This window comes from Phalangium opilio, unplaced genomic scaffold, assembly GCF_054372755.1.
Source record: "Phalangium opilio isolate 3A_F unplaced genomic scaffold, DU_Popi_V2 ptg000032l_1, whole genome shotgun sequence".
Taxonomy (NCBI): Eukaryota; Metazoa; Arthropoda; class Arachnida; order Opiliones; family Phalangiidae; genus Phalangium; species Phalangium opilio.
The window spans coordinates 7,795,731-7,816,185 of NW_028324159.1; the positions used below are offsets into that span (position 1 = coordinate 7,795,731).

Consider the following 20,455-nt stretch of genomic DNA (forward strand, 5'->3'; position numbering starts at 1 on the left):
AATGGGTTTATACTCCTTGTTACTGTTGTATAGAGTAATCATGATAAAAGCTTACAAAGTTACCAGAGGAAAGTCCTTTTTTATCCTCTTGTTTTATTCTTAATAAGAATATAAAACATTTACTTTGTATCAAAACCTATTTTTGGTGCTGAGATTGCTTTAGAAAAATCCAAACTGTTAGGCAATGGTAAGATATGTGTAAGCTATTTGCAGAGATGATAATTGTTTTACATGTTTTAAATAAGACTGAAGCTTCCACTATTGTGTTTATGCTCCTTGTTTGTTTTACTGAAAACCATCTACGTGTAGATAACAGTCAGATCAAAAATTTCAAAAATATATATTTTAAATTTAATCAGATACGCCCACCTAGTTGAAAATAGACCTTTTAAATGCGCGCGAGCCATTCTTGAGAATTTTTCTTTGCTTGTAGGTTGTCAATTTATCTACCAGTAAATATTTGTGTTTGGAAGTTGGATATTAAGTCAAATTAAGTGGTTGTAAAGAGCCAGCAGGTTTTTGCCGCTTCTTTTTGTGAGTATTTAATTTTTGTATGTAAATTGGAGGAAGATAATGATGAGAGTAAGGATGAAATGCGGAAGCGCAAGGCGCGGGAAAGGATGAGGGCAAAAAGGTCGACGTTTTCGTTGAATACTTAAGTTTATATAACCTTCTCGACACGGAGAGGTAATATTTTGGTTTTCATAACTTGTGTTTAGCTATATTCTCCATTTTCTAGTGATTTTTCGTAACTTGTGTCTTCGTATGCTTTTGTTCCTGGAAAAATCCAAAGTCCGAGCCTAATTTCGGAAACAGAAAATCGACTAAAGAATTATAACACTAAAGATAAAATTGGCAAATTATAGTGCTTTTGAACATCAACATACACACTAGTAGTAAGTTACCACACTTTTAGGCATGCAAATTAGCCGAAAATGATTCAAATTTGCATAATTCAGAAATCCCACTTTTGACTATGCAAATTAGGATCTAAATTTGTATAATTCAGAGATCCGACCTTAAACCATGCAAATGAAGCGAAAATGATTATAATTTGCATAATTCAGAATCCCACGCCTGTCAATCAAATGCGAGTCACGTGTGAGTCACGTGTAGTGTTGTGACGTAGATAAAATTTGTAAGATATATCAGCAACAGTGGTTGAAATTATATTAGTTCGGGACAAAACGTAAAGCTATAATGAACTGGGAAAAACTACGGCTCGAAACTTTTAAAGATTACCCCGTTAGTAATATAAGACCGTCAGAGTTTGCGAAACATGGTTTTTATTATTTAAAGAAGGGCGACGCCGTTAAATGTTTTTATTGTGATATAACATTACATAGTTGGAAAGCTAATGATAAAGTTAATGAGGAGCATCGGAAATATTCCCCGGAATGTCCAATTGTGAAAGGGTTTTCGACATGCAACATACCCATACATTGTTCTATCGATGAGATAGGTAGAGATGTACCACCAACGGAGAAATACGTTTCAACTACAAGCAAATCTAAGACTGAAGAATATTGTAATAATCGATGTTGTACGCAGCGTGTTTTACAGGTTGTAAAAGAAAATGTCTGTTTAGGTGGTTTATTACTTATCCTTCCCATAACTGTACCTGTAGGACTTATTTGTGGAATGATATCTATGAACCCAGGAGTAGCGCTTCTTGGTTTTTATCCTGTACTCTTACCTTTTTTAGATCAGAATTTTTTTAAAACAGGATTGTGTCAATGGTGTAAAAAACAAATCAAAGGATGAAATAAATTTTTTAAAAAACAATGTTTATTTGTATTGATTACATCACGATTAAATTCTGCGATAAACATTCCAAAAATTTGGAAATAAATTTAAAAAGCGTGTTTCCATCTGTTCCAAGTCTTGACGATGATAATAATCAACAGCGTCTTTTGAAAATACATTAAAAGTGGGGTCATACGCTAATATTAGGTGTCCATCTCTATCTCTATCTTCCAAAATATCTGGAAGATATGGAGATCTTGTAATGAGAGTAAATTTATTTATAAATTTTTCGAAAGTGAAAGTTAAAAACATTAAAGAATACCTATATCTATGCAATTCTTCAATAACTATGTTAATATATAATAACTTTAACAAATTAATAGTATAACTAATAGGTGTAATAATATATATATTCCAGGGGGTGTCATTGTGCTGTCTGTTCTTTATGATCAAACTAGTGTTGAATTCATACAAAAGTTTTATAATTGCAGTATTTAATACCGATTCAACACTAGCTTGATCGTGACAAACGTATCCCAGAACGTGCGCTGCTGCATTCGAATCTTGACATTGATCAAGTTCATTAGGGTCGTATTTATGTATACTTCCTAGTTTACATTCCGTACTAAAAACGTAGCGTCCACAATTTCTGGTGTCGATAGAGGCCAATTCCGCCCATTCACCACCATCATTTCGTGTGCGATAATATACACTTCGGTAGTAAGATACTTTAACGGTGTTGATAGTCCACAAGTTTTTAAACATTTCGCGACGTACAAGTTGATTAATAACATGCTTTGATATTTGATTGTTTCCTTCAAACTTTATACGATTGTTCTCAATTTCGATCAAACATAATGTACCTAATCGAGGTATCGCGTTTGCACCTTCTGATTTAATACTAATAGGTTTGTAACACACGTAACTCGAAAACCGATGATTTACATTTTTACGTGATTCAACAGCAAAAACGTTCGGTACGTCCATTTTGAATTTTTTATTTCACCAAAAGGTTCACTATCTTGTAAAGTATAATTGACAGCGTTCTTTCTGGGGTTAAATTCTTCGATAGTAAAACGAAAAATTTGGAAAATTACGTTTTAAGATTTTATCTAGTTTTTCCAAGTCGTTGTTGAAATACGTTAAGTGGTCATTTTTAAACATTGTAATCATCGGGTTATAAAATACACCGCTAACACCTTTAAACGGATGATGACGGTGTACGAGAAAAGCAAACTTTCTTTTATAATTGTTAAAAGTGAATGTCAAGTCCATAAACGAAAAATTGAATTTGTTCAATTCCGTAATTGCAGAATATAAATACGCAAATTTCAAAAATACTACTGAAAAAGTAGTAGGAGTAAAGTTACCAACAAAAATCGATTGGTTTTTTACAATTAAAGGAGAGTTTAATTCGTATAAAAGTTTTATTATAGCGGTGTTAATAACTGCTTGAACACTATCACTGTCGTGACACACGTACTGGAAAATATAGGCTGCTTCATTCGAATGCTGACAACGCCACTGTTTTTTGGGATCGAATTTATGAATTCGACCAAGTTTACATTCTGTCGTAACAACGTGACGACCGCAATCTCTAGGATCGATTTGACACGACTCTATCCACGCGTGTGGCCAATTCAAACGCACGACCATGCATTCATATACGTTTTTTAACATTTCCCGACACACAAGCTGTTCGATAGCGTACTTGGCAATTCTCTTCTTTCCACCAAATTTTTCACGATTATCCTCAATTGTGATTAAACATAACGTACCCAGTCGCGGTACTGCGGGCACAACATCAACATGGATACCAAGAGCTTGATTAAAAACGTAACTCCCGAATTGAGGCATAATTACCAATCCCAATCTTCACCTTCAAGTTCTAGGAAAGATGGATTGGCATTTTGAAAATCTTCGTAAGATTTATAGGTGGCATTCTTTGAAAAAATCACTTCATACACGTTATCAATGGATACATTGTCACGAAAGTGACCGGTTTTACAAAAAGAGTATCGAACCTTAAAAAATGTATCCCTAAATCTAGACAGTGTATTTGATAAGGATGATTTAGAGTAATTGCCGAACCGTAAAGAATCGATTACAACACTAATATATAACAGCTTCAAGAAATTTGAGCTGAAGCTGTTAGATGTTGCGTAATTCTTGCGAAATGGGTTTTTATACGTCAGCGTAGAATGATTTTAACAATCGCCGTGTTAATTACTGCTTGAACAGCCTCACTGTCGTGACAAACGTATCCCAGAACGTAGGCCGCCTCTTTTCGATGTTGACAACGCCAGTTTTGTTTGTTATAGTACTTATGAATCCGACCTAGTTTACACTCCGTTGTAGGGATGTAAATATCACAATCAACCGTATCGATTTGACATAATGAGTCAACTGTACAGAAAGTGACCCAAGATAGTTCTACAACATAACTCTCCCGCTTGTTTTTCAAAATTTCTTCGCAAACGAGTTTTCTAATCACTGTGTGAGTTATTTTATACTTTCGCGCAAATTTCTGACGATTGTCTTCAATTTCGATTAGACATAACGTCCCTAACCGAGGTACGTTATTTTTACAATCATGTTCAATAATATTTTTTTCATTAAAATTGTACGAATAAATTTCTCTCATTTTTTGGGGAAGCTACACAAATAATAGTTTGGTTCCTCTTCACTGTCCCAGTATGAACACTCTTTTTCTTGGCGTTGAGCTTTGTAACAAAACTGGTTACAATTGATACAAAAAAAACTATTGTCCAGAATCGCGTAAGCGTTTTCAATATTGGTGATTAAAACTTTACCGTATTGTTTATAAATGGCTTTTTTAAATTTTTCACAATTATTGTTAACGCAGTAATGAATTTCACCACCAATAGATGAGAAACTAGCAATATCGTCTTTTTCACAAAAAAGACAGTTTAGATCCTGACCACTCTGTAACTCAGTTTGGCCTGTGGTATTTAATTCCGAAAATTGTTTTTCATTCAAGTCTGTGAAAAGTAATAATATCTTATAAGAAACACGCACGTTGTGAGGGCCTCTTTTAAAATTATACATTTATAATATGCACCCTTCTTAAAACGACTGATAAATATTTTTCGATAGGGACGCTCATTAATATGGACCCTTCTTTAAAATCGTTAATACATAAAAAACCAACAGTTAAATATATTTTTCTAAGAAAACCAGGGGATGACCTCGACGCTCATTACAAATTCCTAACTAGACTTCTTAAGCTAACAACCTTGAAAATTTCGTATATAAACTGAACGGATTTCAAAGTTTCACATCATAACGCAAAAAACTTTACATCATAATCCAAAAAACTTTTACAATGTGTCCAGCAAAATCTTTTAACCAAAACGCTGTTCAACCGGCTGAGGAATTGTAAGTTATTTTAGCTAGCAAGTTAAAATTACTTTTTAATACCGGATCTATTTTATATAGCGCTTTACCCCAACTCTGGGATATTGAGGATGATTTGGAAGTTGATCCAATCATCATCCACGAGGAGCAAGATATCCCAGATGGCATGGAGGAGGAAATAAACGAAATAATCGCGAATTTTGATATGTTCGTCGAAGCGGACGACCCGGATGTCGTCTCTACCGAATCATCCTCGGATGAAGAAACGTAAGGTTTTAAATAAGTTTGAGGAATTGTAAGATACCTAACAAGAAATTTTTAAAACAGCGAAAGCGAAGAACTTTACAACGCAATGATTCAAGAATACCCATGCATGCAAATTGATTTAAAGTAAAGCATAAAAAATGATTATCTAAAAATTAATAAACTAATACATGATTTTTACAGTCTTAAATATCCCTATCCAACATTGTGTTCTTGTTGTTTTTCCACCGAATTTAATTCTCATGTCATTTTTCGTACTACTGAATCCCGCTATATTTTATACTTTTGCGCTAATTCTAACTGCCCTCTTTTCCAAACTATCATCTGCCTTACCTGGGATCAGTCTAATTTCTATCCAATTAACATTTTCCTAGACACCTATTTCCTTTCTAAATATAAAGCATACCGACTTCCCGAATACGAAAAAGATCTACAAATTGACTTAAAGTAAGTTGGAAATGAGACTTATTTTATATAAAAAACTAATTTTAACCTATATTTTATAGTTCTACCTACGATATTCCTACTCGCTGCCCTAATTGTTATTGCCGTTCTCCAAACCACTACACTATCAGGGAAACTGTCTGCGTTCCGGAACGACGTACAACTGTCTACAAGCTCTACTTCTGTCCTATTCGAGACTGTCCTTTATACCAACATCTCATCTGCTTCTCCTATCATCAAAAATATTATCCTGTTCATATTTTAAATAATTCTCATTTCTGTTTTCTTATTGATCGTAGACGCTTACCTAAATTATTATCTCAAATTAATTCTCAATAAAAATATATATATTATAACGAAACTTGTCTCTTATCTTTTTATATTAAGCTTAAACACTCTATAAGAATCCCCTCTCTTAAACAACCGTAGTGCCTTAAAAAGTAGTTAACCTTGAGACAACGCCCAATAATAATTCTTTTGAAATAGTAGATATCTCGGGGAAAACTTTATCATTTTCTTTTAACGCTTCATCCGAGAAAGTCTTTTAAAAAACATGGGTCTCCCAGAAGATAATCCTCAGCCGCAGTTACAGGAGATGGACTCTCTGTAAGCTAAAAGTTTACTAGTTGTTTTTAAGCTTCTAGTTTCTTAAGAGTGTTTTTTATAGAACCCAAGTACCGTTAGAAATTACAGCAGCTTTAGCGGTAGAAAGGGCATCTGCAGGGTAAGTGATATTTTTACCATTAAAAAGTATAGTTAAGTAAAAGTAGCTATGTATTTTAGAATCTTCGAAACTCATTCATACGCATTCGTACCGTGTTGCGTTTGTAAAGGAAGAGAGGTTTCTGAAATCGATAGAAATATTTCAAAGGCTTTCTATTGTAGAACTCTATCCTGTCCCCGATACAATAAGATAGTGGGTATTTGCTTCCCCGTTTTTATGTTTAATATTCATTACCCCTGTCGCGGCCATCCCGATGATTTTAATACGGCATTTATGGAAATGTTTGATTATCCTTTAAATGTTTAACTCTTTTTCTAAAAAAAAATATTAACTTTTTCCAAATATATACCATTTATTATTGTTGTATTTTAATTTTACATGTTATTAAAAGATTTTTTAAAATTCAATTAAACAGTACGAAACCATTTGTTGAATGCTTAAAACACATTGAATATTTTGAGGATTACGTAAATTATTTTCGAAAGATTTTAACAGATCGGTTAAATTTAACGTGCTGCAAAATGCGTGAAAGGTAGTTTTATACTCGCGTTTAACATCCAATAGTTTTTTTTCAAAATCACCCAAAAGAATTCGAAAGGTGAGTAGCATATTTTTTATGAAAATTCTTTGATTTATAATAAAGTTAATATGGGTTGAAATAAACCCGTTCATGGGGTCTTGCATAATAAGCGCAAATACTTCGGGTTTAATTGTTACTGGAACGCTTTCGTCATACGTAAAGACAAGACCCAAACTCGTAATAGATATATAGATGTTCTGACAACGATAAAATTTAATTGACGATTTCTGCATACAGGCCGCGAATTCAGATTTACGTTTGTTCAAGATGTACCATATTTTATACGGTATTAAAATAAAGTTTCCACTTTCAACAATAACTGTTGGTTCTACGTCTCTTCCCCGCGGACAAACAGTTACCGTTACACCGCTTTTTGTTAAGTGTAAGTTCAAATCGCGAAACGTAGCCATATTTTTATAAAAATAGTATTACTCACAACACATCACGGGTATTTTTATTCAGGAACGAGCAGTGCAGTTTCAAACATTTACTTTCGATTGACTTTCCTAACAAAAACTCGGGGTCTTTTTATAGTAAAATATCTCCACTTAAAAATTCCATAATATTACCCTTAAGCGATAGAAATTCTTATACCTGATAATTACGAGAAAATAAAAACCTTGGGAGAATTCACACGTGATTTTTGAAAGTATAATTATCTACGAGAGAGAATTTTTTTTTTTTTTTTTTTAAGTTTTTGACCCTTCGACCTTTTTCCAAAAATATCATCCATTTTAAGATCGGAGCACCTTTCCCCCGAAAAATCCCTGTTTAAATTCCCACACTTTTTCGTTTTTTATAAAACCATTAAATACCAATTAAAGCTTTCCATCTGTGTAGGACGTGTATTGGAAAGCGTCTTTAGCCTTCTACATAAACTCCACCCAAATCGAAGCAAAAAATACTTCTCGGTAATTACACCCAGGTGCATCGTATAAAAAAGCAATTATTTTTTTGATACAATGTAATTTAAAAAATATATTTGATAACCTAGAGGAATTCAGGTGTTCCAATCGTATATCTAATATCATTAAAAAGTATACCCGCAGCCAGATAAAAAAAGCAATTATTTTTGATACATTGTAATACAAAAAATATATTTTACAACCTAAAAGTATCATTAAGTATAATTAACGACTAGAATTCTCGGTAAATTACTTTTAAAAAATATATTTGATAACCTAGGGGTATCCAGGTGTTTGAAATCGTATATCTACCCATCATTAAAAAGTATACCCGCAGCCAGCAATTATTTTTGTTACATTGTATATACCTAGGGTATCATTAAGTATCATTAACGACGAGAATTCAAAATATATTTTATAATCAAGAGGTATCATTAAGTATCATTAACGACGAGAATTCAAAATATATTTTATAACCAAGAGGTATCATTAAGTATCATTAACGACGAGAATTCAAAATATATTTTTATAACCAAGAGGTATCGTATAATTATCCACGAGAATTCTAACTTTTAAAAAATTTTATAGAGGCTATAATTATCTACGAGAATTCCTATCGTAATTATTACTGGGAAAAAAATATTTTTAACCGTATAATTAGGCGTTCCCCGCGCGCTAGCGCGCGGGGACGCCGTGTGTCACCCCCTCCCCCGGGGGCGGCAGGGGACGGTGTATATAAACTCTCGGGATTTTCGGATATTTCATTCGTTCTTCACTCGACGTTCGTTATGGCATCTTCACTCGGTAAGCGAAAACTTAATATATCAGATGATGAGGAGGAAATAGATATTTTTGAACAAATTAAAAACGTTAAAGAGGAAAATACTATCGAAAAAGCCGGCATTGTCCCTCGATACGATATTAAACGAGGTTTAGCTAGTTACGTGACTTCATTACCAGCGTCGCGTGACGATTTTTATTTCGATATTCAAATATACAAGTACGAGGATATAAAAGATAGAGATAATAAAGATATTTGGCAATGCGATGGAAGAAGATTAAGATTTGTCGCGTCTAAAGATAGCGTCGAATGTAAACAAATTCGATCTATCGTGAACAAGATCGCCAAGCATATGATCGATAATCCCGACAAGATCACGAAAAATTATTCGTTTTTTAACAAAAACGAATAATTAATCAATATGGAATCCCAATATCTATTACTCGTATATCTATTAACGTATCTATATATACTATATACCCAATATATCAATTACTACTACTATTTAACATAAAAAAGAAGACAATTATTACATGGTGGATGGGGTGGATATGAGACTGGAAGTTAATAGATTATCAACGTTCAAGATATGGTCTGTCGAAGGTATTAGCGTGGATGACATGGCAGCCAGCGGTTTTTATTGCATTAGCCCTAAAACCGTTCGTTGTTTTTCTTGCCTTACCGCCTTGACTGGATGGAGAGCCGACAATCATCCAATGGCTGTTCATGGCTACGAACAACCGTTATGCAGATTTGTTTTTCGGTCAGGAATGAGGTGTGGAAACGTTCCCATCGCTGGACGTAATTTTTTCGAGGAAATTGAAAGGGACTACTCGGGACCGGAAAATCATCCCACCAGAAAACAACTAGCACCTTGCCCACACATGTTACAAGCCAGATTCGAAATCGATTTAAAAGAAAAAGAAGAAAAACGAAAAAAAAATATATAAAACTCTAAACAATTTGATAAACTTACTCATTTAAAGATGAGTAGTTCGAGCGATTCCGAAAATGAAGAACCGCTAAATTTAAGTGTTAAAGCTAATCCTAAACAATTTTATACTTGCGAAAAAATATTAGATAAAAAATCTCGAAAATACAAATGTAATCAAGTAGAATGTAAAATTAAATTTAAAAATTTAGAACGTATTAAATTAACCGAAGTAAACGAAACGTTTGTTAGTATAATTAATTCCATACTCTTTGAATTATTACGCAACCAGCAAGGATATAATAGAGTTAGATTTTGTATTCGTTCGGATGAGTTGGATAGTCCGATAAATTTAAGGTTTATGAATATTAATGAATTAACGGCTGAAAGAGTAATAGGAGCTATAAGTCAAGTTGCGCAATCAAATCGAAATTTCCATTTACAAAGCTCTTTAGTTTTTGACGTTATTTTTTTACATTGCGACGTACCCGTTGGACGTCGATCAAAATCGTTAAAAAATAGAAATATAGTAATTTTGGATACGTTTATAAAAACGAGTCCAAATTATATTTACATTGACAGTACCGATAACTTATGTTTTGGAAGAGCTTTGGTGATAGGAATTTATTTGGCTGATAAGAGATTCGAAAAGAATACGAATGAAAAGTATCAAACAACGAACGAGTCAATTAATTATTTTAGAAAGATAAAAAAATGTAATCACCCCCTCCAAAAAGAAAAAGCGGAGCAATTATATAAAAACGCTAATATTTCTCCGGATACCGTTAATTTATTAGATATTCAAAATTTTCAAACTTACTTAAACGAATATCAAATTATTATATTCAGAGCTGATAATTTAGAAAAATATTTTGTCGGACCTTTCAAGGAAAAACAAATTTTTCTATTGTTAGTTAATGATCACGTGCATGTAGTTAAGGAATTGCATACAATGTTTGGCGGTATATCTTATTGTTCTAAATGTTTAAAAGTATTTCACGGAACTAATCAAAAGAATAATCACTTTTGCGAAACTCGAGTTAAATGTAGTAGATGTAGAACTTTAAATGTATTCCACGAAGATAAACTAATTAAACCTGTTAAATGTCGAAAATGCCATCGTTATTTTAAAGGAGAAGAATGTTTGAATTTTCATATATCTAACGGAACGTGCGATAATTTTAAAAGGTGTTTAAAATGCGGACTAGAACTGAAAGAAAAACACTCTTGCTCGAAACCATGTAAAAACTGTTTACGCGTACACGAGAGGAACCGTTGTTACGTTATGCCTCTTTCGAGAACGTACGAAAAAACCAGATATTGTTATTTCGATACCGAATCGATCGTTAAAAATAACGAACACGTCCCTGTCTTACTCGTAAGCGCTATGCAAGAAAATGAAGGGAACAATTACGAGTACGAGATATTTCGGGGGTTCGACTGCGTCGATAAATTTCTAAATTATTTATTCCGGACGAAAGAAATGGTTTTCCAACACGCGACCAAACGGCTTAAAGCAACTAAACCGGTTTTTGAAAATATTACGTTGTTAGCCCATAACAGTAAAGGTTTCGATTCGTTCTTTATTCTTCGTGGGTTATTAAAATTGAACATCATACCGGATATTGTTTTTGACGGAAGCAAAATGTTGGCCATTTTTTTGAAAAATCAAAAAATGAAATTTATCGACTCTTTCAATTTCGTCTCGCAACCATTAAGATCGTTCCCCGCGACGTTTTCTTTGGGCGAAAATAGAAAAGAATTTTTCCCTTACATATTCCACACCGAAGAAACTTTGGATTATGTCGGTGCACTACCGCCGAAAGAGTATTTTCAACCGGAACATATGAAAGAAAAAGATTATAAAGATTTTCTCGAATGGTACGCGACGAAATCGAGACAATCGGTCTATAATTTACGCGAAGAACTGGAATATTATACTATCATGGATGTTAAGGTTTTACAACAGGGTATGGATAAATTTAGACAATTGTTCGAGAAGGAAACTGGTTTCGATGTTTTAAATATGAACGCTTTAACCATAGCGGGGGCCTGCACGAATATTTTCCTTCATAAATACTTGGAAGAATTTACGCTCGGAGTAGTACCGTGTAACGGCTACAGGAATAACTACAATCAAAGCAAATCTGCTTTAAAATGGTTGGCGTGGGAAGAAAAAGAACGCGGAATAAAAATTCAATCGGTTCTCTCGTTGGAAGGGGAAAAGAAGATTGGACGATACCCGGTAGATGGTTATTCTTCTCAACCCGAAATAATATTTCAATTTGACGGAGATTTTATTCACGGATGTCCGAAACATACGAAAGGAGGCGAATGGAATCCTTTATTGCAAGATAAGTTTAAAAATTTATACGAGAGAACTCTGGATCGAGATGATGATATCATGTGTAATGCACCGAACGCTGAATATGTTAGAATATGGAGTTGCGAGTTTGACGAAATGTTGAAAAACAGAATCGAGGTAAGAAAGTTTTGCGATTCGTTACACTTTCGAGATCCGATAGGGCCAAGATCGGCATTATACGGTGGTCGTACTGAATGCTTCAGGCTGTATCATAAAACCAAACCAAACGAAAAAATTCTATATTACGATGTTTGTAGTTTGTACCCCTTTGTATGTAAAAACAGAGACTATCCTAAAAATCACCCGGAGATTATTACGAGAGATTTTTCATTCGATTTGAATCATTACTTTGGGGTAATGTCTTGTAAAATATTAGCTCCGAAAGACGCTTACATACCGGCATTACCAATTCGAACCAGAAAAAAACTATTTTTCGCTTTGTGTCGTACTTGCGTGGAAAACGATATACAAACAGCCTGCGCGCATAACGACTCCGAGCGAGCTTTCGAAGGGATTTGGCCCACCCCAGAAATATACATGGCGGTCGAAACCGGTTACGTTATATTGGAAATCTTCGAGGTTCACCATTACCCCGAAAGGTACACCTATATCAAGGATAAAGATCCTGGTTTTTTCGGCAGTTACATTAATACATTTTTGAAACTAAAAATCCAAAACTCTGGCTGGCCTCGCAACGTTACCACCGACGAGGAAAAAACGGAATATTTAAGACTGATTAAAGAACGAGAGGATATCGAGATTAGACCCGAAGATGTAACAAACAATTCAGCTCTACGCGCGTTGGCGAAATTAGCTTTAAACTCGTTATGGGGTTGACATTGTTTAAACAACGATAAACCAAAATCGGTTTTCGTCAAGGATTATCAAGATTTCATTAAAATTATAATGGATCCGACATTGGAATTAACGGATATGCGGCCAATTAACGACGATGACGTTTGTTTAATGACCTACAAATTCAAAAAAGATTTTTGCCCGACATATTACAAAGGATCGGCAGTGTTGGGGAGTTTCGTTAGTTCGTACGGTCGGATCGAATTATTTCGAACTCTGAATAAATTAAAAGAAAGGGTTTTGTACTGCGATACGGATAGTATTATATTTATTCACAAAGAAAGTGACGAATTTCTTCCACCCGTCGGACAATTTATGGGTGATTGGACCGACGAAGTTCCAAATGGGTATATATCGGAATTCGTTACTTCGGGTCCGAAATCGTACAGTTACAAAACAAATACCGGGCATTGCGTTACGAAAATGAAAGGAATTTCGTTAAACAGGAAAAACGAACAGATAATTAACTTTGATTCGATCAAATCGGCTTTAGACACTCCGGGAACTAGTTACACTTTGGAAATCCCCTTTAACGTTGTGCGTGACAAAGCTCGCGCGAAACTACTTTTAGGAAATCTGAAAAAAAGTTTCGGCGTGACTTTTAATAAGAGAATAATCGCGGACAATTTTTTAACATATCCGTTTGGATACTCGTTAAAGCAAGATGCATCGTGAAAGTCTACGTTTAAAATCATTCAATGGTCATTGGACTTCCAATTCGTCGGAGTTGGAAGTTATCCCCGCGGAACTAGCAGCGTCGGGTCTCTTTTACTTAAACGACGGCTTAAAAACCATGTGTTTCAGCTGTCATAACTTATTCGATTGGGGAGGATCGAATGAGACTAATCCTCACGAAGTGCATCAAAAACAAGCTCCATTTTGTAATTATATTCTCGGACTCGATATTACTAACGTGAGTCTGGCTGATGAAGAAGGGGAAAAGAGACGATTAAAGGAAGAAATCGTGGAATATTTTGACGAATCCATCAAAACGTTTACGTCTAGTTTCGTCGATTTAATTCTCGAATCGTCGATAGATGCTTTCAACACGGAATTTCAACTCTAAAAGAAAAAAAGTGACTTTCGACGATATCCCCGTGGTTTTTATTATTCCGTACGAAGATCGCGTTAATTGGAGAGAAATAAACAAACTCCATTTTCAAAAACGAATTGACGATTTTAATAAACTTTTTGAGAAATGTTTGATTCGTGCGCTTGTAGAATAAAATTCCAAGCCCCCATGCAAATTTTACTGGCCGGTAGTACTATGGCTGGTAAAACGACGTGGATATTTAACCTTTTGAAACACGCCCATTGTTTGATCGAACCACCTCCGGACAGGATAGTGTACTGTTATAAAGAATATCAACCGAAATTTGACATTGCGAAAAAAGAAATTAAAAACATTGAATTTTTGGAAGGACTCCCCCCAGATGATTCTTCATTTTGGGATGAAAGTATTAATAATTTTCTAATAATAGATGATCTGGCATTCTCCTGTTATAATAGTTCACATATCGCTAATATATTTTGCGTCGGCTCTCATCATAAAAATTTATCCGTCGCTCTTTTAACTCAAAATCTTTTTGGTCAAGGTAAAGAGAGTCGAACCATTAGTCTTAACTCTTCGTACATAATTGTTTTTAAAAATCCGCGAGACGGGTCTCAAATAACTTACTTGAGCAGACAAATATTTCCGAATAATAAAAACCTCGTAACTAGAGCGTATGATTTTGTTACCAAGGGTACTCCCTATTCTTACTTGTGTATCGATTTAAAACAAAACATTCACGATGATTTGCGTTTAAGAACAAATATTTTTCCGCATGAAGGAAATATGATTATTGTATGCGATGACAAATAAAATTTTGTATATAAAACTATTTATCGTTTCCGTATGTCTTTTATTTCGCGTTGGAACGTTCGAGGAGTTGGAATGGTTAAGAGAAAGCGTAAATCGAGTTTGTTAAAAAAAGTATTAAAAAGAAATTTTAAACGAAAAATTCGAAAGAGAGGACGTCATCCGCTACATAGACATTTACCATTTTTTCGTGGATTGGTACGTGCCAGTCAAAGTGGCGGAGGAAAATTAACCAAGGTACTGAAAAAAGCCAAGCAAAGTCAAATCAAAGCCGTTCACAACACGTTTTATAATTTGTTAAAGGGAAATATTCCATTACCCGAAAAGGATAGAATTTATATTAAAAAACATCGAGTATATATAAGAAAAATCGCTAATAAAAGAGGTCTGGCTAAAAACAAACGGAAACTTCTTATAAAACAGGCGGGAGGATTTTTACCCGGGTTAATAGCTGCTTTGGTACCGACCTTGATATCTACCATCACTTCATTAGCGAGATGAAACGAATGGTATTACTACCCGAATCCGCTGTTTTATCGGGAGCTGAAAAAGAAGCGACAGAGTTGGATCGTGAAATGAGTCGGATTTTAAAACAAAACACCTCTTCGGAGGATAAACTTCGACATTATTTATTAACTTTACAAAAGTATTTGACTATGAAGAGCCTGATAGAACCTCCTAACGTCAACGTTGCAAATATTCCACCAGTTTTCCAAGTTCAACAACAACAACAACCCGTTCAACCACCGCAATTTCTAACACCTAATCCGTTTTCAGTATTGCAACAGCCGCCTTCGCAACAACAATCACCTCAAGGGACCCCCCTGGCCCTCTCAAGGTCAACACCGAGGTCACCCTCGAGGGTGCCCTCGACGATTAAGAAGTCATTCCCACGGCCTAAACTCACGTCGACTCCGAAATCGAAAAGACATCGACGATATACCAGAGGTATACCGGAGGAGGAGGGTGATGATGGTGATGATGGTGACGGTCATCCTTATCGCCCGAGACGTCTCCTTACGGGTATGAAATTGCGAAAAGTCAAAACACCGATAAAATGGTCTAAATGAATATGTACCAATTTTTTAAAAATAAAAAAATATTTTATTCATTTTTTCTCTTGATTCAATAAATGTATACACATATTTAACATAATAATCACGTCGTTGTAAGGTTTATCTTTCACGTCGTACAATTCTCGTATTATTTCATTAAAAGAAAATCCGTGACACAAACTTGTTAAAACAAAAATAACGTGTCCCCCGCATGTAATTGAACTGTTCGGCTGTATTTGACAATTATTGTAATACCAATTGGAAGCGTAGCTTGATAGATTAAAACCGTAATAACTAGGGTCTTTACCGTACGAGCAAAAGAAATAACCGTTATCGTTAGTATCGATATAGACTCCTAACCAATGCAATCCTTCGTTTGAGGATGGTTCCGAATTGACTACGAAACAATAGGGTTTCCGTTCTGGTGGGTCGGGTAAAATATCTTTCGGGAACACTCCTATGAAGTAGGGTCTCGTTCGAGGATCTGTGCTTAAAAAAAGGTTTAATTCTTCCGTGTTCATTTAGCAACTTTTTGTAATTCCGGCTCGTAGAATGATCCTTTTATTATTTCGTCGTTTTCGTCTTTTATTATGTAAGCAGTTGGAGTACGTAGTAGTACTTTATGCACGACAAAAATTTCATTCGTCCAATATCCAGTGTATCCTTTACCAAAAGCGCCTTTGTCGGACGTAATTCTCACCAAATCACCCTTTTGTAATTTTGGCTTGTTGCTTGTACGTTTCTTCTTGTAGTATAATCGTTTCCATATTAAATGTTCGTTATTTATATTTACGTTTTTCGGAGCTATACCGATTGTTGAATGAACAGTGGCGTTATATCCATTTACAATTTTTTGTAAATGTTTCGTGTAATTATAATTGTTATTTCTCGTCATTAATCGAAACATTCGCGTTTTCAATGTTCTATTCCATCTTTCTATCATGGCACATTTTAAATTTCCGTAACTAGCGTACCAATGGATATCCTTACTTTTAAGATAGGCTTGCACTTTTTTGTTTTTAAATTCGCTTCCTTCGTCAGAATTTAACCTCGAAGGTGTACGTTGCTTAAAGATTGTGCCGAGAGCTTTTATAATTTCTTTCGCCCCCTTTGTTTTTAACGGTAAAGCCCACGCGTATCTCGACAAGACGTCAATGACGGTTAGAATGTAACGATATTTGTTATTGTATTTGGACAATTGGGGTAAATCGATTAAATCGCATTGGAAAACCTCGTTCATACTAGTGACGTACGTTTGGTTTCTAGGATATATTTTTCTTCTGGGTTTATGTTTCGTATACGCGGGCTGGGAAATCAACCATTGTTCGATATCTTCCTTTGATACATTTGGTAGAGCTTTTTGTAATTTTCTCACCGATCCTAAACTCGCGGGATGTTGCGGATCGTAATATATATTTTCGATTTTACGCGCTATTCGTTTACTAACCATCATTGAAGGTATTTGGGAAATAAAGAAAGAAACCATCTGTGAATAAGCTTTTTATTTATCAAACGTAATTGTAAAAAACATCTCTTTTCAATTCCGTTACATTGTCGGTAATAATAAGAAATAATTGATCCAAATTTTCGTTCTTCTCTCCAAATCGTTTTTCAAACTCATTCTTCAGATTCGTCTTATTTAACATCGATATCGCTTGTAGGATATTCAAGTCAGTATTCGAATTTGAGGTGCAGGATACGTGATGCTCGATTTCGCCTTGGCAATTAAGATTACCGCAGTAGTTGGTCTTTTCCAGTAAACTTTCGGTAATGTCTCGCAAAATCATTGATCTGAATAATTCCTTGGTATTAGCTTTTATTTCCAATTGTCGGTCCAATTCCGGTTTTATTTGTTTCAATCGATTCCACGTGGTTTTATTTAAACAAAATCCTTTACAAGTAGCCATCCATAGTAAATCGTAACGATGAATATTCGAATTTTCGCATACGTATTGGCGAATGTCGATATACTTTGTTCCGGTTCCGGATACGTAACCTTCAACTTGAAAATTTTCCGGTAGGGTACTGTGGAAGCGGGGTAAGACGTCTTGGAAAAACAAGTTTATATAATCCACCAACAACCATAAGTTTTGATATACTTTGTTACTGATAGTAACCATATATTCCGTTCTCGCATTATCGGAAATGGAAATAATTAGATCATCGCCAGCTTCGGCTATCTCGATAGTTTGTTTATCGGAGAGATTGTACTGTTGTTGTTTCATGATTTTCACGCGATCATTTGACGCTATTTCGTTGGAGACGTTTAATTTTATATTTCTTTCAACACCTTTTTAATTTCCTTAAAATCCCAACAATTACCGACGATAGTTACGTGTCTTTTGTTATTTCTAACTGTGACGAGAAGATTATTATCTTTTCGAGTTGGTAAATAAACGTACTCGTCCATACTCTCACTCTAGTTTGTACAAAACGTTACGATCCCTCGTTATTAATAACTCGTTTTCGAACTCGGCGTATACTATGGCTGTTACCGCGAAAGTGAGTGGTCTTTTAAAACGTATAGTCAACCTTAAACTACCGTGCTTTTCTAAAGAACAATGCTCGGCACTAGCCTGCTCTTCCGGTGTAAAGTCAACAGCGTATAAAGTGTTACCTCTAGGATAATCAAAAAGACTAATGTAGTTTCCTTTATTTTTCCCATACATATCTAGAGCCGTAAATAAGGTCGCGTATTCCGTACAGTAATGATCCTGAGTAAAATCCGGTGTGAAAGGTTGATCTGGATAATTTTTATTCCCTACCGTAACTGATAAAAAGTTCAAATCTAGGTGTTCGAAATAAAATGGATTTTGAGATAAAGCCCCATTGAAGGCTGATGTTTTAACGAATCCGATAATCATTCGATTAGGAATTCTACCCAAAAATAAGTTTTCTTTTATCGTGTCACTGTTCCCGGTTTCGATACTAAAATACTTTGCCACAGTTTGATTAATGGGATACACACACGGTGTTTTTTCCAAAACCATAGCATGCGCTAACATAATTTCAGTGTTTGGTTTTATTTTCCGTACAAATAAAGAAGCTGATTTAATAACGATTTTATAATTAGTAATTGGATCAGGAGGAGGAGCATTCCCTTGGGGCGGAGCAGCAGCAGGAGCACCAGGTTGATAAATTATTGGAAAAGTATCCGCTGATCTAATAAATTTAAACTTTATATCAACGTTGTTCAATAAGAACTTGTTCATCTTACATACATCAACGTGTAATCTCCCTATCATTTCAAATATTTTAGATGCTCCGGTTCTAGTTCTTCTAGATTTCATTCCGTTATTCTCGGCATGGTGTGAATCGGTATTTGTTAGTTTTGAATCTTTGTAAAACATTTCTAATGCCAATTGCGTGTCTTTAGCTTCTTTCCCATAATTTAACATTGTTTCGAAATAAGCGATATATGGGGCCAAATTATTCACGACTTGAACCTGAGTATCGTTAAACATAACTTCTATTTGATCAAATAAACTCCATAAGGTTAAATTAGCCGGGCCGAGTTTATCGCTTCCCGCGATAGCTTTCCATTTATTATCAGTTGTATCAAATCCTAATATTTGAGCCTTAACGTACAGTTTAATTTTTGAAGTGTCTATATAACTATCGGGAGTTCCTGGAATAAAAAATTCCAATGGACCACCATCCGTTATAGCATTAACAGTTTGTAGTTGTATATCGTTACTGGCCACAATATTCAAATTAGAGACGGGTTTAGCGAACAAATCTAATTCCGACATCATTCCTTCCATTTTTGTATAACTTTATTTGTCAATGTTTAAACGTAAACTAATTATTACTCGCGTATATTCCCTACTTTTATACCCCCCCTTTGATTTTTATCGAGTCTTCTTTAAGCTAAAAAATCAGACTTCTTCCTTATTCTTTTCACTTTTCTCTTTCCTAGCTTACTGGCTCTTTTTCTTCTTTTACGCCTTCCACTCCCAAATTGCGCTTCCCCTATTTTATCACCCGCTTTATGTAATAAATTAGACCCCGCAATTTTAATATTCTTTTTGAAAGAGCTTTTAGGATCTGCTCCCGTTGATATATCACCAAACCATCTACTTCCGACACCTATCGCTTCTCGTCCAACAGCTTTTGCTGCTGGTTTGAGTATGGGGGTTATGAACCGAACTAAACTCTTAAATATCGATCCTAATCCATTTCCTCTTTGAAATACTGGCCCAACAAACGCCCCGCCCGATTGTTGTAAATAATAATTATAATATCTATTCCGTACAGACATTATTAGTGATTACGAATCCTTCTAAAATGTAAAGTCGTAACAGTTTTTCCGAGTTTGAATGGAATTTTCGTTCCCGAATCTGTCTTTATATCAATTTCAACTAAATTAAAATTGGGTGTACGTACTGGATAATAATTAATTGGATTGAATGTTAACACGTGAGGTTTATTATCTCGACTGTTTTCAGGTCTTGGAATTGTACGTAAAAGCCCACCCCAAGAGTCACCTATTACCTGGGGGTATATGAGACTCGTATAAATGAATAAGGTTTGTACACCTCTATTTATATCTCCGAGATGTTTACT

General features: G+C 34.8%; 1 protein-coding gene across 1 annotated transcript; it reads left to right on the forward strand.

Annotated features, from left to right (window-relative positions):
• The first annotated feature begins 5,092 nt into the window (after positions 1-5,092).
• LOC149685818 (uncharacterized) lies at positions 5,093-5,887 on the forward strand. Its single transcript, XM_089871063.1, has 4 exons — positions 5,093-5,145; positions 5,206-5,391; positions 5,452-5,514; positions 5,572-5,887. Exons 1-4 carry the CDS (start codon positions 5,093-5,095, stop codon positions 5,837-5,839), a joined length of 570 nt encoding a protein of 189 aa, XP_089727189.1. The 3' UTR covers positions 5,840-5,887.
• The last annotated feature ends 14,568 nt before the right edge of the window (positions 5,888-20,455 follow it).

Coding starts and splice junctions, on each gene's coding strand:
- LOC149685818 (XM_089871063.1), top strand. CDS start 5,093: ATGTGTCCAGCAAAATCTTTTAACCAAAACGCTGTTCAACCGGCTGAG. Junction 5,392..5,451: donor TCATCCTCGGATGAAGAAAC/GTAAGGTTTTAA, acceptor TTTTTAAAACAG/CGAAAGCGAAGAACTTTACA. Junction 5,515..5,571: donor TGCATGCAAATTGATTTAAA/GTAAAGCATAAA, acceptor TGATTTTTACAG/TCTTAAATATCCCTATCCAA.